Raw genomic sequence first — 17,259 nt, forward strand, 5'->3', positions numbered from 1 at the left:
GGGATCTTAAGTCTCATTTGCGGATGTTACCACTGATAGCTTTGTGTGGTTAAGCAAAATCACTTGTGTGAAATGTCCTGAAAATATCCCTGCAGGAGACACAGAGATATTTCTCTGAGTTTTTCCTCATTAGCACAGTCCACATGATCCATTCCTCCCTGCAGCATATTGATAAAAAGAACTGTAGCCAGAAATTGAATTCTTTAGATGGCAATTTTCATTGTCTGGCCAACCAATGCCTCAACCCGGGGGGGGGGGCATATTTTCAAGGCTGGCAACTGGTCAATGTCTGTTCAGTGGGTGGACATTCCACCAGCTGGTGACCCCAGGAGAGGGTGCAGTTACACCTTGGCAAGGGCTCGGAAACCCATGTCTGAACTTTCTTCTTTTTCTTTGAAGACGTTTCACTTCGCTCCTCATCCAAGAAGCTTCTTCAGCTCTGGCTCCATTCCCCACCATCCAGTCAGAGCTGAAGAAGCTTCTTGGATGAGAAGCGAAACGTCTTCAAAGAAAAAGAAGGAAGTCCAGTTGCCTCCTGGAAAAAAAAAACACCTTTGGGCAGGGGTCTCCAAGCTTGGCAACTTTAAGCCTGGCGGACTTCAACTCCCAGCAAAGCTGGCTGGGGAATTCTGGGAGTTGAAGTCCGCCAGGCTTAAAGTTGCCAAGCTTGGAGACCCCTGCCTTTGGGGACCATTGGGCAAGATAAGGCCAACCCAGGGCGGCCGAGGAGAAGAAGGACGACTGCAGTGGTCGAGACCGATTGCTCTTGAAAGCGAAAAGACAAGCGAGGGGTGGTCCATCCCATACACTTTATTTGGCGGGAGTCATAACTCCCACAGCTCAGCCCTCAGTCCTGGGACTGCGCGCGCAGGGACCACGTGACCTGCCGCGAAGTCCGAGCTCGGAGCTAATCGAGGTTAGGATTGGATGGAAATGTGTTGACCCGGCAGGACGGTTGGCCCAAGAGCTTGAACTATCGAGCCTTGCTCGGCCTCTCCGCGCGAAGAAGCCGGCGCTGCTCTTCGGCTGCTCTTGCCAGCCCGCCGGTAGCACGCCGTGGTGGGGGCGGGGGGGGGAAGAACTGTGTGTGGCTGCAGGTCCCCGCCTGCCTTGTCAACGCGGCCGCCTCGGTGTGGATCTCTTTCCGCCTCATTTTGCTTGCTAATTGAGGGGTCTTGTTTTCGCAATCGAAATCTCGTTTTCCGGGGAAGAAACAGCGGCTCCGTAGGCAGGCCGCGAAGATAATCCGAGGCTGGAGGCTTTGGAAAAAAAAGCAGCCACAGGCGTCTCTTTAGCTCCGTAATAGATACATCCTCCGCCGGAGCGGCTCGCTCTCTCCCTCCCTTCCACCCCCGCCTTTATGTAAATATGACAAGGAAGCGAGGCGTGAAAAAGACTTAAAAAAAAAGAGATTACGACTCGAGGCAAGACAACAAAACAAAACAAACAACACCCCCCCCCAAAAAAAAAGAACCGAAAAAGAAATGCATTGTAGCGCAGCATGGACATTTTCTGAAAGAGATTAGGTTTGCTTTTTTTTTTTTTACTACTTTAACCTGGAAAATCCCCCTTCAGATTATAAATCCCGGAGTGATTCTTTTTTCTGCTTTTCCTTTTTCCATCTCTGGGGCCCACCGAATGACAAGATAAAGCTTTAGATTTCTGGGTTAGTTTTTATCGCCCCCACTCTTTCCGTTTAAAAGACAATTACGGGATTTGTTTTTTAAAAAAATGCTATGGTAGGTTCAAAGGAAAGTAAAACATTGGTACTTAAACTTTTAAAAAATCCTTAAGAAAAATCCTTGAGAAACAAGCTTTTAAAAATGAAAACAAAGCAGAAGACAAGGAATTCTATCAGGACAGTAAGTTTTATTTCATTTAGGGTACTACTTCTCAGTAAATATATTAGAATTAAACTTATCTTATAGATTTCTACACACACCTCCATTTCCTTGGACATTATGGTATTTACCATCATTTGTAATGTGTTAAGCATGCCCACTCAGAAGAAAACTCCTGAATTGAGGTTAAGGAAATCCAGTTAAGGAAAATGGCATAAGATTACTTGAAAAATTTTATATACTTTTTAAAATCTCAATTAAAGAAATGGGAGTTATTCCAAGCATTCCTGATGAAATTACAATGTGTGCTAATTTACTTCAGAGTAAATGTTCACTACCTTGTTTCCAAATAAAACAACAACCAAATAGATCCACATGGGTAAGGTTCAAACTGTTTGCTTTATTGTATTCTGCCTATCGTACAGGAATTTCCCCAAATTGCTTGCCTTCACTTGGAAACAGTTAGATAAGGTACCATGGAGTTTGGTGGTGGTGGTTCAGAGGGGAGGCAGTTTTGCGTCTCTTGTGGCTGTGCAATGATTCTCCCAGAAATACTGGACTACAACTCCCATCTCCCTCTTAGCCAAGAGGGGGGTAAAAGCTGAGGTTTCGCCCATATGTTGTCAATTTGGAAAATATTAACTTGACCTGATTAGGTAGGAAGGAAAATGGCATCTGTAGTAGGAAAAAAACCAGTCCAATTGCAAGAATACAAGTGACAGAGTTAATTTCTGCCCCAAAGTTAACCTGTAAATGTAGATGGCTATTCAACCTGTAAATGCAGGTGGCTATTCATTAACCTATGCAGGTAGGGGTCAATTTTTCCTTTTTCAGGGGCCTAAGGAGAAAGCCCATTCAATTCCAATCTTGGGAGCATTTCTGTCTTTGGATTAATCAACAACTGACAAAAGCTTCCAGGCCAGTATAGAATAGAAGTCCCTGGATCATCCGCATCCTGCTAAAATATCAGGGAGCGATTATTTTCAAACACACTAGGCCTTAATGTGGATTTCCTGTTTATAGCTTAGCATGTTCTCTGAACCCAGCTAAGGGTGGTTTAGTCAATAAACTATTTAAGAAAATCATTCTTTAGTGCACTGGGTGATTATAGCCCAGGTATATGTCCATCTGGACTTAAAGTCAAGCTACAAAAGAAAAGGGGTGTTCATATATCACACCATAATTAGTTTGTTTGCTTTTGGCTTGGGCTGTTGTGCATGCCCATTTATTTCGGTTTGCAAATCACAGCTTAGAGGTTAGCATTAAGTGTGTCTTTGGTTATTTGGCAGACTATGACTAAAGCAAGCCATGGCTTAGTATGCTATGTGAACTCATCCCGTGGTCTGACTATTTTACATCAGTGATTTACAGCATCACCCAGTCTTTGGTGTGATGATTCAAAATTTTTGTTCATTAGCATACTGCACCAATGAGGCTTTTTGTCAACTCCAAACCATAGCTGAGGCAGTCTAACTTTGCATTTATCTAATCTGATGTTGTGTTGACTTCCAATTCTCTCTGATGTGAAGACTTAACTGTTTGCAGTGTTTCTGGTGCTTCAGCAATGATCATGTTGATGACACAGTCACGGAATAAGAGCTATCCAATTCCTACTGACCATGTCTAATAGCAGCATATATGGTCACTGGACATTGTTCTCCTTTGCCATTTTGGTCTCTGCTGCCTGGAATGATATGGCGTCAGTTACAAAATCAATAATGAAACCAATAGATCTCTCTAAAACCCATCCTTCAAGAACTGCTTTGAAGCAGCGATTACAAAGACCAACAACTGGACAACTTGCAAAATGACACAGGGAATTTATTTATTTTGTTTTCCAAATGACAGTTAAACTTTCACAGTACAGGAGCTGCTGGTGGAAGACAGTGGTCTTTAATTTGCAGATTCCCATTGCCCCATCCCACCCACTGGGTAAAGGAGTGTAATTGATGGTTGGTTTTCCTATCTGACATGGGAGTGGGAATTCTAGCAGAAAAAGAAACTCAGCTACAAATAGGCACATCTTAATCGGCCCTTTAGTAAATTTTTGGGACACCCATACACTGGCTATGTTATTGAGGCAGAATTGAGAAAAATGATAGTGGCATATATTTGTGCTGCCTCCTAAACAGTATTAAAGAGGATACTAAAACTCTGCCCATAGTAAGACAGGATCCCTACTAGTGACTTACAGCATTGTCTACCGTCGTTGTAATGAAGACAGGTTTACACTACCACCACAACAATGACTGGGTAATGTTAGACAATGCTACAAAGTCATTAGTAGGGCATTGAATTATGATAATCCTGTAGCCCTGTAGCAATATATTACTTGTGAATATTTCTGCTATCATCGCTCGTTTGCTCTTCAATATTAAAAAAAAGTCAGCAGGTAGTGCCAATCAGTATAAATAATCAGAGAACTAATTGATTTGTTTTTCTTCCCAGTATTTTTCGCCATAATGCGGGGTCCATTTATTTGTTATTATTGATCAGAGGTGTCAAACTCAATTCCATTGAGGGCTGCATCAGGGATGTGTTTGACCTGGGAGGGAGTGGACGTGGCCAGGGTGGGCGTGGCCAGAGTGGGCATGACCAGCCTGACAGCCTGCAGCCCTCTGCCAGCTCGTTTTTTGCTGGCAGAGGGCTGCAGGAGGCCATCACAGTCAAAAACGGAGCCCAGGAGGGCCACGCGCAGCCCTCCTGAGCTCCATTTTAGCTGGCAGAGGCACCACAGGCCAGTCCTTTTTGTTCCCAGGGCAGCCCCATAGGCCAGATCTAAGCACCCCTTGAGTTTGTCACCCCTATTGTTGATCTATTGGTTGTGTTGATCCATTGTTTGAGACAAAAATTGACTGATTGTGTCATGGGCTGATAGAGAGTAACTCTTATCATCTAGCTGGCTTCCATGCTTAAGCTGGGACTAGAACTCATAGTCCCCTGGTTTCCAGCCTTTACCACTAGACCAAACAGGTTCTCTGGGAATAAGTTGACATTATAAATATTATGATTGGGAAGATCATGGTCTTGGCAATATATACTGTTGTATATGATCCCATTGGTGGAAAATTCCAGCGGGAAAACATTTGAATTCTATTGGTGGCCAACTGATCCAGCTGTATATATAAGGAGAGCATCCTGCCTGCACCTTTTGGCTGAAGTCTCACTCTAAATAAAAAGAGCTGTTGTCACGACTCTGGTCTCTAACTCCTTACTCGACCAACGCAACACTGGCGACGAGGGTAAACTACTGATCAGGACAGAGACAAAGAAACCAGCTCTCCCCAAGATGCCCAAATCTGCCAGCAAACTGAAGCCATTTGATCCGGCGGAAGAGTCATGGGAGATGTCATGGCAAGATTCGATTGTTTCCTAGACGCAAACGACGATAACCTACTACCTGATGATAAAAAATGGTTGTTTTTCCTCACCAACTGTGGCCCGAAGATATTCCAAATGGCAGTGAACCTACTGTCTCCGAGGCCAGTCGAGCAAGTCGAGTGGACCGTCCTGAAAGACACACTTAAAGCTTACTATGCACCGACCCCCTGCACCTTTTGGCTGAAGTCTCACTCTAAATAAAAAGAGCTGTTGTCATGACTCCGGTCTCGAACTCCTTACTCGACCAACGCAATATATACGTTTGTTGTCACTGTGACGACTCTGCCCTTCAAAATATTGTCTAGGTATTTTCCTTCCTATGCTCAGTGTTTGACAGGCATGGTTGCTAGTTAAGAGAAACACTATGTTCATTTTAGACATTATTTTGAAGGGCAGAGACATCACTGTGAAAACAAGGGTACATATTGTCAAGACCAAGGTCTTCCCAATCATAATGTTTACAATAGTGAAAGCTGGAGAATCATAAAGATGGAATTAAGAAAAATTTATGGTTTTGGATTCCAGCGCTGGAGCAAATAGTTGAGAATGTTGTGAACCACAAAAAGAACAAATTGTTCAGTACAAAGTGAAATCAAACCAGACTCTTCCTTGGAAGCATAATACTAAAGCAAAAGCTAAAATATTTTGAACATGTAATGCGAAGGCAAGACTCATTGGAGAGGGCACTAATGCTTAAAAATAATTGGAGACAATTGAAAAAGGGGCTTATAGAAGGTACATATGACACAGGCTATATAAGACCTCAAAGAAGCAGTTACTGCCAGATGGACCAGACAAAATTATAGCCACCAGGTTGTAATAGATTGAAGTGCCTGAAAACCAGTGTCACAGCTTTGGCTGTGGCAAAGAAAGCCTATCTTCATTAGCACTACTGTGCTACAGCCATGACTACATCATGCCAAAAGATGGTATAAATCTTGTGGAAAAGATGTTATAAATCACTTTATGGGTTCAGCCATAGCAATAAATAAGGGTGCTTTGTCATTCTTTTTGGAAAAGTTAGGGTATGGCTGAAGGTATGCTGAGAATCACCCAAAGATCTAGTTATGAGATCTGGATATGGTTTCTGTATGTCCCTGCTGTATATGGCTTCACTTATCTCCCAAGGATCTCAAAGAATAAGCTTAACTGAGACAGAAGCAGGGCCTAAAGGGAGACCAAAACAAGCATTTGGTCCAAGTCCAAGGTTGGAGAAAGCTCAAATTCAGGCACTTGTATTTGTTTGTTTCTTTGCATTTGATAGCTGTATATGCTGATTTCCGTGAAAGAGTTCAAGGCAACTTCAAGTAGGAATTTCCATTTTAAATTAAAATGTAAATGCCACCTTCTTATTTTGCCTTTTGCTTTTTGAATGTGTCATTTTTATCAAAAGCTCGAAGTAGTCCGGATACACTGGATGTTGTGACTCGTCCTCCCTCCTCTCCTCAGCCGGTCCCCTCCCGTTTCCAACTGGGCTTTTTATCAGACTCCGAGTCTGATAATGAAGATGAACGGCCTGTCATGCCTCCAGCCCCCGGCCTTGGCCCCATGCTCAGAGAGGATTCCAGGAATGAAAGGACAAGCCCGATAAACCTCACTCATACAGCGTGTGTTCCTTTGGCTCAGCCTTCAGAGCAGGAAGCCAGCCAGGTGCTGGAATTACTCGGCCCTACTCCCTCTGACCCCTCCTTTTCCCAGATGCTGACAGCAGATCCAGCTGAAGACAATTCAGAGTGGGAGGACCCTTGCTTCCGGAGATCTGAGAGGCGACGCCAGCAGAAGGAGGGGTGGGGCAGGCCTGGATAAATGCTGAGTCATGGAGCCACACCCCACAGCCAAATAAAGGACCTGCTTTTGGCATTCCAACCTTGAGTCAAGCAAAGTCTTATCTAGTTTGCTGATATCGGACTCTATCGCTGAAGTCACAGCTTGGACTCCTGCCTGCCCTGATAAACCTCGAAGGAACTTGGCAAGCTGCAAAGGAATCGTTGCCAAGTTTGTTACGGACTTCCTTGTCTCATTCTTTGGAGTGGGAGTGGGACACGACACTGGATGTCTGAAAAGCTAAACCAGAGATTTTCCTTTTGAGGAAACCTGGACCAGATTGGCAACCTTGTATTTGGCTTTCAGAAGAGTAAATGCTCCTGGACTTAGACCTCTAGTCCTCATGACTAGCTAAGCCACATTGTGGTATATTTGATTTTTGCTTAAAGTGTTCTACATACTAATCCATTATGACTGCAACTTTCTATTGTGGCTTGGCTTACATAATAGATGAACCAGCTGATCATGGTTTTTTTAGCAGTGTTTTAGATCAACATGGGACACAAGTCTGTGAGACTGATTTCTTCCAATCTATAAAGTAATTTCTTGAAATGTCTTACTTCTGTATACTTTGATACCTAGATATTTGGATACAAAGAAGAAATACCAATAACATTTTCCCTGAAAAGAGGTATCTTTCCTTCTCATTATTACAAATCACCCTAGGCATCTTCCAGTAGAAATGGAACCTGTAGGAGTAATTTGTATTACTCATTTCTTGTTTGTGAACTCAGGACACCTATCTAAAATCAGACACACTCGAGTTTCCCACATGCAAGTCTTACTTTCAAGTGATAGAATATCTAAATGGGGGCTGGAGAAGACCTCTGTTTGAAAAGTTACCGCTAAATTGTGAAAATATCCTGAACCCCAAGCAGCTAATCACAATTTAAGCTACTGCTCTGGGTAATTCTAGTCTCTGTTTATGACACAGTGTGTTATGTGAAGAAAGTATGGATTAAGGCATAGATGCTTATTTGAGGTTTATTCACTTACATTCTTATCTGCAGTGGCCTTTTTTTCATTACTAACTCAAACCATAGTACTAATTCCTGGCCCTTTAACTGGAAGAAAATATGCCCATATAAATTATGCTCTCCTTATAACTGGTTCCTATTTTGTGACAGAAATGAGGTTAGTGGCTGACCCTGACCTTACCTGGCAATTGCAAGTCAAATGAAAGAAAGGGATATAGGTGAATTTCTCAATCACTCTAATCTGAGACGCTTACAATGGCAGATTAGACATCTGTTGAGCTTCCTGACTAACAGGTTGTCGGTATAGGATGAAGTGGGAGGGAGCTTTATGTTCTTCACATCCCTCCCCTTCTGTTTGGCTATTTCTGAGCAAGGCTGTAACACTCTTCTGAAAGAGAGCTGAGCTTATGGTCAAAATGACAAATCCCAGGCACAGAGGGCTCTACTCTAGGAATAAACAAGGAAGGAATGTCAAATACAACCACTGACGTTGTTTCTATTGAGCTATTGACTGGTGCCGCAAAGGAGCAGAAATGCTGAGAGTGAGTGACCAATACATTCATTTCTGATCTTGTGGCTGGCAAGCTAGAAAGTACATATAAAACCCTGGAGAACATCCACACACACTTCTGATACACACAATTATAACTAGCTTGCCCAGTTATCAACATGGTGCTGGTGCCACCAAAGCTGGAATGGACTAAGATGACATGCAGTAAGTAACTGTGATGCATTGCATAAAGAGCTGAACTGTAGACCCTGCAATTTATGAATGAGTCTGGTTCTGGGAGAATTGGCTGGTCAGGGAGACAGTTTCTAGAGGCTTTTTGCAGATTTTCAGACACCACCACCACAAGAACATGGCTGTGTGAAACCTCATGTCAGCAGAAGAGGGAAACTTGTAATGAATCCAGTGGAGACAGGACTGGCAACTTGCATCTACGGAACCCATCTCTCCCAATTTACATTAATCTTTTGTGAAGCCCAAGAGTGGAGAGCTCTTTCAGAAGAGACCACATCCCTCTTAAAAAGCAAGCCTATCATTCTTACAAAAGTGCACTAGACTCACATTTGTAAAGAGCCTGCATAAGATCAGACAAGCACTGGCAGGTGTCTCAGGATGTCAGAATGCAGCTCTACCATGAGGGTTTCCAGTTTCCTGGGGATTGAGGCACTTGCAGCAACTGAAAGAGGAACTGAACAGACAAATGGTTGGTGAAGCATGCCAGATCTTATCCATTGCGAGAATAATGTCAGGCTAAGAAGGAAAGCACCTTAAAAGTACAGCAGCTCCTTACTTCAGATTTCAGACTTCAGATTGCCTCAGTTGTAGGCTGGAGATGAGACAAAAGGCAGGGTCAATGAGTTTGGCAGAAAAGAGAGTGGACAAGGCATGTCCATACTGTGGTTAAGGGCAAGTATGGAAGGAAACTCTCAAATCTTGGTTTCTTACATTCATGCCTTATTTCTAAGGAACCCAAAGTAACACACCTTGCCCTTCAGTTCTATGTTAGTGTTGTGTCTGCGCCCCCCCCCCCAGCGGGGGGCAGGGGACAGAACAGTTAGCCTTTTTCACACCAATCCTGTGAGATAGGTGAGGCTGAGCTAAAGTGAGTGTCTCGAATCCCCCACAATGCTTTATGGCTCAGGGGGCCTCTGGTCAATAGTTCAACCAGTATGTCAACCTGTCCTTCCTTGCTGTCGTTGGAAGAACACTTGACGGCCGTTGCCAGGGGAGCTTTTTATCAGGTTCGCCTGATCCGCCAACTGCATCCCTTCCTGGACCGGGATTCGTTATGCACGGTCACTCATGCCCTCGTTACCTCCCGCCTGGATTACTGCAATGCTCTCTACATGGGGCTCCCCTTGAAGAGCACCGGGAGACTTCAACTGGTACAGAATGCGGCTGCGCAGGGGATAGAGGGAGCGTCTCGGAGCTTCCATATAACACCTCTCCTACGCAAGCTGCACTGGTTGCCGGTGGTCTTCCACGTGCAATTCAAGGTGTTGGTGATCACCTTTAAAGCGCTCCATGGCATAGGACCAGGTTACTTACGGGACCGCCTACTGCCGCCAATAGCCTCCCATCGACCTGTGCGCTCCCACAGGGAGGGTCTCCTCGGGGTGCCGTCAGCTAAACAATGTCGGCTGGCGGCCCCCAGGGGAAGAGCCTTCTCTGTTGGGGCACCTACCCTATGGAACGAACTGCCTCTGGGGCTACGCCTTCTTCCCGACCTCCGGGCCTTTAAGCGCGAGCTCAAGACTTTTTTGTTTCAACGAGCAGGGTTGGCCTAAGAGTAATTTTTAATTGAGTGGTTTTATTTCTTGTTATTTTAATATTCGGCCTTATGGTTTCAGATTTTTAAATTTCAAATATTGTGTTTTAATTTTTGTATATGTCTTTTTAACTTGGCTGTAAACCGCCCTGAGTCTTCGGAGAAGGGCGGTATAGAAATGTAAATAATAAATAAATAAAATGGAAAATGCTGTTGGACATCTAGTACTTCAGTGATTCATCCTGCTTTCCTATCTGGCATATGTCAAGTCAGAAAATGTACCCATTGTTTTTAGGTCTGTTCTTAATTTATTTTCTGCTGTTTCAAGGCTTTTTTCTGGGGGAAAGGAGGATGAATCAACCCAGTGGCAACATCATCCAGAAATGGTCAGAAACAAAGTTGCTGCTGGACTTTCTTTCTAGGCTTTAGCAAGTTCTAAGTAGGATCTAACATCAGCTTTGGGAGGCCATTTAAAAAAAGCATAATTGGTTTAAGAAGCCTTGATTGCACAATAAATGTTTTAAAACATTTATTCCCTAAGTTGATGATCATCTATTGGGATGTCTAGATAATAATCATGGGGTGAAGAGCAGAATTCTGTCCATGCTTACTTAGAACTGAGTTGCAGTGACTGTCAGGAAAATGGATGCAGGATTGCAAACTGAAACTTACTTGCTAGTGGGTCTGTAAGATACCTCAGATCGAAGTTCATTGGGATGGACAGGATTGCAGACTAGGCTGTTCTGAAGGGCAAATTCATCTCACATTGATACTTGAGAAAGTGGATGGAAGAGTACAAACAGACGTTCCAAAGTTGCTCTTTCAAGAGGCAACTGGACTTTCTGGTTTTTGTTTGAAGGCATTTCGCTTCTCATCCAAGAAGCTTCTTCAGCTCTGAAGCTAAAGTAAGTCCAGTTGCCTCTTGAAAAAGCACCTTTGGGACAATCTTGACCTAGATGGCCGAGAACCTCCATAGACATTTAGAAACAGGAATATTCACCAAGTATGGATTTAAAAAAGTCAAGAGGTGACTGCAACATTCAGAACAAAGTTGATAAGTAATACATATTTTTTTTTAAAAAACAGGCAGTTTCATTCACATGCTTTTTTTAACCTTTTTTGCTGACACCCTTAAGTAAAAGGTATGCAAAGTGGAGGAGAAAGTTAAACACAGAATTGATATGTTTCGGAAATTATGTATGTATGTATGTATAAAATTTGTTTGCCTCCCATCCAAGGACTCTGGGCGGCTTACAACGTATTTTCCAAGGTGCAGCCTTTCCTATATCTTTATGAACAGCGAGACAACGCCAGACCAGTATTTTAAACACCCATATTTTAGACTTCAGAATCTCAGAGTAAGCCACTAACGGTGGAGATGCCGTAAATGGGTGAGGAGAAGAAGAAGGAACAGACGGTAGCAGCTGGTAAGGATGCCCGGCCTTTGCCCAGCCCCACAGAGATGGAGTTGCGTCGGCAAGAAGGGAAAGCGCAGATCTTGTGTGCGAGTCCGGAAAGCGTGGCGCTGCTGTCAAAAGAAAATGAAGGCGAGACGCCGATTGGAGGAGGAGGAGGGAGAGGCAGGGAAAGGAGGCGTGGCGAATCGGGATTGCCGGCTCCTTGTCCAGGCCCGTCCTAGGCTCCCCTGGTTTTTAAACTCCCTCTTCCCCGCGATGTTCACGAAACATAGCCATTTCCTCCATCCCTTTCTACCTTTGCCCTTGTCCCCTAGTAGTAAAATTAGTCCTCTTTTCTTTGGGAAACAACTGTCTTGTTGACTGAAGTGGCTTCGTTCGGAGTCAGTCACATTTAGGTCGTGTTGCGTCCAAGTCCCTCGGTTAAAGTCGGTCAGTGGAAAAGGCATCGCACAAAACGCCATTTTTTTTGGTTTCACACCCCGCCTTCTCTCTACAAGGGCGAAGAAACGAGACTACGAGAAGGGGCCGATGCCACAGAAGGGCGTCTGACTGATCTGGCTGTGGCTATCGCAAGAGCCAATTTTGTTTGTGAATTATTTGAGAGAGAAGGGAACGGGTATAAACATAAAGGGTCCTCTTTCTTTTTAATTGATTGACAGGTCCTCTGTTCTGCCATTACCTGCTTCCTCGAATTCAGGGAGAGTGACTGGACCAAGGTCACCTAACTGACTTTGCACCTGAAGCTGGACTAGAACTCACCGTCTCCTGGTTACTAGCCTGGTGTCTCATCCCTTACACCAAAGGAACTCCCTTTCCTTGTATTGGGTGGGGTGGAGCTGGGGAACTTGCTATCCTGATGAGCCTCTCCAATTCTCCACCCTCACGGGTCAGGCAAATGTCTTTCTGGATTTCGTTCCTGCAGATGGAATAGTTCTTAAAAATGTTGGCCGAGTTTTTGCACCACCTATATACAGATTGAAAACAATTGTAAAAAAAAGAAGTCTTTTTATGGCTTGCCCCACTCTAGTGTAACTCTAGTGAAATAACCGATTTGATTCACGGAAAGAGGTTAAGACAAAAACCATTGACCATTTTAGGGGGTTCCAAGGCCACAAAGCTTGATAACCATAGCACCAAGGCTGTGTGTGTGTGTGTCACCGTGGATTCTTAGGTGGCCCTAGGCCAAGATCAAACAAATGCTAATTCCGTAGGGTTCGCACAACACAAGGACCCCGCTGAAAGGAGGTTGGGCTGAACTGTGGGAACGGAACCAAAGGCTTTGTTGAGAGGTGACGCTCTTCTGCTGGCAGCTCACGAAGGAAACTAAAAAATAGTGTATGTGTGTGTGAGTGAGAGAGAGAGAGAGAGAGAGAGAGAGGGCACGATTGTATAGGAAAGACTATCTTGCGTATCTGTCGCGGGGTGGGGGATGTTAGAGTGGAAGAATTATTTTTCTTGGAGCCGAGAGAACCGCCTTAGAATCTGAAGCAAAAACGATGGAATCAAAGGTGTTACTTAAGGAGATCGCTGGACAGCTCTTCGAAGTTTTAGAAACAAGGAATCAGCGCTGCGTTTACCGGGCTGGGTGGCTTACCAAGCCTCTCCTGGCTGGACATAAAAACTGAACAAGGTGGGACTAATGACGGTAGAATCTCAGGTGTGGATCCCACTAGTCATTAGTTTTCCCCAGAAGAAAGTAATGACACCCGGCCTCCTCCTTAACTATTCGCGAATTCCCCAGGAACTTCACTCAGCGGAGAAGTCGCCCCCCCCCCATAAAGTTCTGTCAAGTAACGGGACAAGAGGAAGATTTTAAAAAGTGCCTTTTCTTACTGTTAGCATCTTATTGTTTATTGCTCCGCCATCACTAATCGACGAAAGTATTATTAGCCTCTGGGAGGCCGATTTCCCCCGAGTTTGAACGCGAAAGCTGGGGATTTGTTACGGTTAGACTTCCTTCGCTTCTAAACTGAAGACTTGCGGACCAAGTGGTGCTTGCAAGGTCTTCGGGTCGCCACGGCTTGTTTGCTACAGTTTCGGCCATCCTAATTTTGGGAGGCCCAAGGATTTGGTTCGAGATAAGCCAGGGCTCAAATGGCCAAGTCGCTGTGTTTCGATTCTTTGAAATATTAATTAATTCTAGTCTTTGGAGGGAAATCACTCTTGGATCCTGGGTTTATTGAGCAAACGGTACAGAACCGCTTCAATTTCAAAGTAGCGGATGGGACTACTACCTGCTCTTTTGTAGATTGAGGAGATGGAAGGATTGCAGTTTAAGAGGATGGCACTCGTCGGAAATGCTCCCAGTTCTGTCTGTGGACGATGGAAGTTGTCTATTGGATTATTCCGGTTCCGTTAATTTAAGAAACAGTCTCATAAATTACGACGACCAGGAGACCTGTGACACCTAGAAGGCGAAAGCGCATCGGTTGTAGAGGATTCCTGGTCTCCTCAGATATTCGGGCCAATCCTGAGAGAGGAATACCACAAAGATACGCTAAGTAGTACTGGTGTGTGTGTGTGTGTATTGGGCGGTGGGAAGAGGTGATGCAAAAGAGAGAGGGAGGGAGGGAGGGAGGGTGTGTGTGTGTGAGAGAGAGAGAAGAGCAGAGGATTGATGCTACACAGTTTTTTTGTTCTTTGAGCCGTAAAATACAGTCCCTAGAAAAATGCCGATAGCATTCTCGCGATTCCCTTCCCTGCTAGTCCAGCCCTTGATGTTTAGGGTGCGTCAAAGGCAGAGAACAACTTCGGACTCCATCTTCGTTTCTCCCTCCCTCCCTCTCTCTCTCCCTCCCTCTCTGTTCCTCTCTCTCCGTTCCTCTCTCTCTCTCTCCCTTTCTCCTTCCCTCTCTCTCCGTTTCTCTCCCTCCCTCCCTCTCTGTTTTTCTCCCTCCCTCCCTCCCTCTTTCCATTTCTCCCTCTCTCCCTCCCTTTCTCTCTCTCCGTTTCTCTCCCCCCTCCGTTTCTCTCTCCCTCTCTCTCCCTCTCTCTCTCCCTCTCTGTTCCTCTCTCTCTCCCTCTCTGTTCCTCTCTCTCTCCCTCTCTGTTCCTCTCTCTCCGTTCCTCTCTCTCCATTTCTCTCTCCGTTTCTCTCTCTCTCTCCCTCCCTTTCTATTTTTCTCCCTCCCTCTCCCTCTCCTCTCCTCTCTCCTCCATTTCTCTCCTCCCCGTTTCTCTCTCCCTCCCCTCTTCGTTTCTCTCCCTCCGTTTCTCTCTCTCCGTTTCTCTCCCTCCTCCCTCTCGTTTCTCTCTCTCTCCCCCCTCCGTTTCTCTCTCCCTCTCTCTCCCTCTCTCTCTTCCTCTCTGTTCCTCTCTCTCTCCCTCTCTGTTCCTCTCTCTCCGTTCCTCTCTCTCCATTTCTCTCTCCGTTTCTCTCTCTCTCTCTCCCTCCCTTTCTATTTTTCTCCCTCCCACTCCCTCTCCCTCTCTCACCCTCCATTTCTCTCCCTCCCCCCGTTTCTCTCTCCCTCCCCCTCTTCGTTTTTCTCTCCCCCCTCCGTTTCTCTCTCCCTCTCTCTCCCTCTCTGTTCTTCTCTCTTCGTTCCTCTCTCTCTCTCTCCATTTCTCTCTCCGTTTCTCTCCCTCCCTCCCTTTCTGTTTTTCTCCCTCCCTCTCTCCCTCTCTCTTCCTCTCTCCCTCCCTCCCTCCGTTTCTCTCTCTCCGTTTCTCTCCCTCCCCTCCTCTCTCTTCGTTTCTCTCTCTCTCCCCCCCTCCCTCTCCGTTTCTCTCTCTCCCTCTTTCCCTCCCTCTCTTTCTCACGCGTTTTGTCTCAACAGGACTCGGGGAGGCCTGGGGCCACTCAAGTCGAACCAGCACTCTGGACAACGTTGGTCGCGAGCTGGGGTCCCACCTGCTTCAGGTAGGAATACGGGGCGGGGGCGGGGCGGGGGGCGGGCAGGTCTTTCTTGCCAGGCTTCAGGACAAGGCCTGAAGGACAGATTTTTACCACCGAAGGAGCAGTGACTTGAGCTGGAGGCCCCGTAATGTTTCAGGTGGCCTCGTGTAAGCGGAAGTTGCAATACATTTCCAACCGTGTTGGCTTCAACTCCCATCATTCCCTACCACTGTGGCTTTTCTGAACCTGAGAGCATCCGGTGACAAAACAGCTCCGGCTCGGCGGAACTCCTATCGTGGTGTAAATAAATAATTGTTATGCGTTTTATAAAACGTGCTTACGTTCCAACATCATCAGGGCTTCGGAAGAAATATACAGGGATTTCAGAAACTCCCGAGAAATGGAAGATTCATAGACCAAGGGTTAGTTATTAAGATGGGTGCATGGAAGATATAATATCCAAAGGCATATTTTATTTTTTTGCATTGTCTGATTGGATAAGAATCTTAGATAGAAAGAAAGGTGGAATATACATTTAATTGTTAAAAGAGAGGGAAAAACCCATCTTACTCCCATGAACCTTGTTTACCGTCAGTTTGATGCGTTCCATATATTTTGGACTCTACTCTTGACCATTCCATGCATGATGATGCTGGGATAGGGAATGGTGGAAGCCGTGGTCCATTGAGACAGAAGGAGAGCTAGGCTTCTTAAGACTAAAGCGTAACATTACAGCCCTCTTCCTCGGAAGTTGAGGGCTACAGCTGCCGCCTAGGTGGTTAGGATTTGGCTTGGCAAGGAGAAGGTGCGTCACTTGCGCTATCCTAGAACGAACCCTTTCCGCAGCCTCTTCTTTGGATGTCCTTCGTTTTATACGCCACCCAACCGTCCTTGCTCTAAAGCAAGTCTCATTTCTGTTATGCGGCTTACTACATTTTCTCTTGCTGGCTCCCTCGCTCGCTCTCCGGGTTCAGTCCTGTCCGATTCTCAGAGATCGCCGGGAAAGATCGTCTTGGCAAGGTTTTCAGAAGTGCTTTGCCCTTGCCCCCACCCCTTCTTAGGGCTGAGAGGAAGTGAATAACTCGAGGTTACCCAGCTGGCTTTGTGCCTTAGGCAGGACTAGAACTCACAGTCTCCCGGTCTCTAGTCTAGACTAATGGCTTTAACCACTCCAAAGTCCTTCCATGTTTGCAATTTTTAGCGCCATCCAGCCACTGCTGGGACAAGAAGACATGAGGAATATAGAAAGAAACAAGAGGAAGTCCAGTTGCCTCTTGAAAAAGCAGCTTTGAGATAGACAGCTTTTATATGTTCACACAGATGGCGGGGGGCGGGGCGATAAAGGCTTAAATCGCCAGGCAGGAAATGGTCAAAAGTGGAGCCTGCATTTTTCCACTTCTTGTTAACAAGGCCCAGGAGAAGGACTTTACCCGGTAGGAGAAAGTTGATCGCTCTTTGCTCTCTCTTTCTTTCAGACTTTGGACGGTTTCATTTTTGTGGTAGCCCCGGATGGCAAGATCATGTATATTTCGGAGACCGCCTCGGTGCACTTGGGTTTATCGCAGGTACGTTAATGATCCCAATGGAATCGACCTCAACAGAGGCCACCAATTTTTTTTTTTTTGCAGCGTTCAAAGTTAGGTTAGACAGGGTTTTGGAGTTCGTCCTTTTTTCTTCTTCTTTTAAATGCTGCATATTCAACAT

The 17,259-nt window shown here is 45.4% G+C and overlaps 1 protein-coding gene across 1 annotated transcript in view; it reads left to right on the plus strand.

The window, feature by feature from the left end:
• SIM1 (SIM bHLH transcription factor 1) overlaps positions 1–17,259 on the plus strand; it is an 86,211-nt gene that overhangs the window by 15,142 nt on the left and 53,810 nt on the right. The window contains exons 2-3 of the mRNA XM_058174783.1: positions 15,497–15,579; positions 17,031–17,120. Coding sequence (XP_058030766.1) covers positions 15,497–15,579; positions 17,031–17,120 — 173 coding nt within the window. The remainder of the gene's footprint in view (positions 1–15,496; positions 15,580–17,030; positions 17,121–17,259) is intronic.

The sequence above is a fragment of the Ahaetulla prasina genome, chromosome 1 (genome assembly GCF_028640845.1).
Source record: "Ahaetulla prasina isolate Xishuangbanna chromosome 1, ASM2864084v1, whole genome shotgun sequence".
In the NCBI taxonomy this organism is placed as follows: Eukaryota; Metazoa; Chordata; class Lepidosauria; order Squamata; family Colubridae; genus Ahaetulla; species Ahaetulla prasina.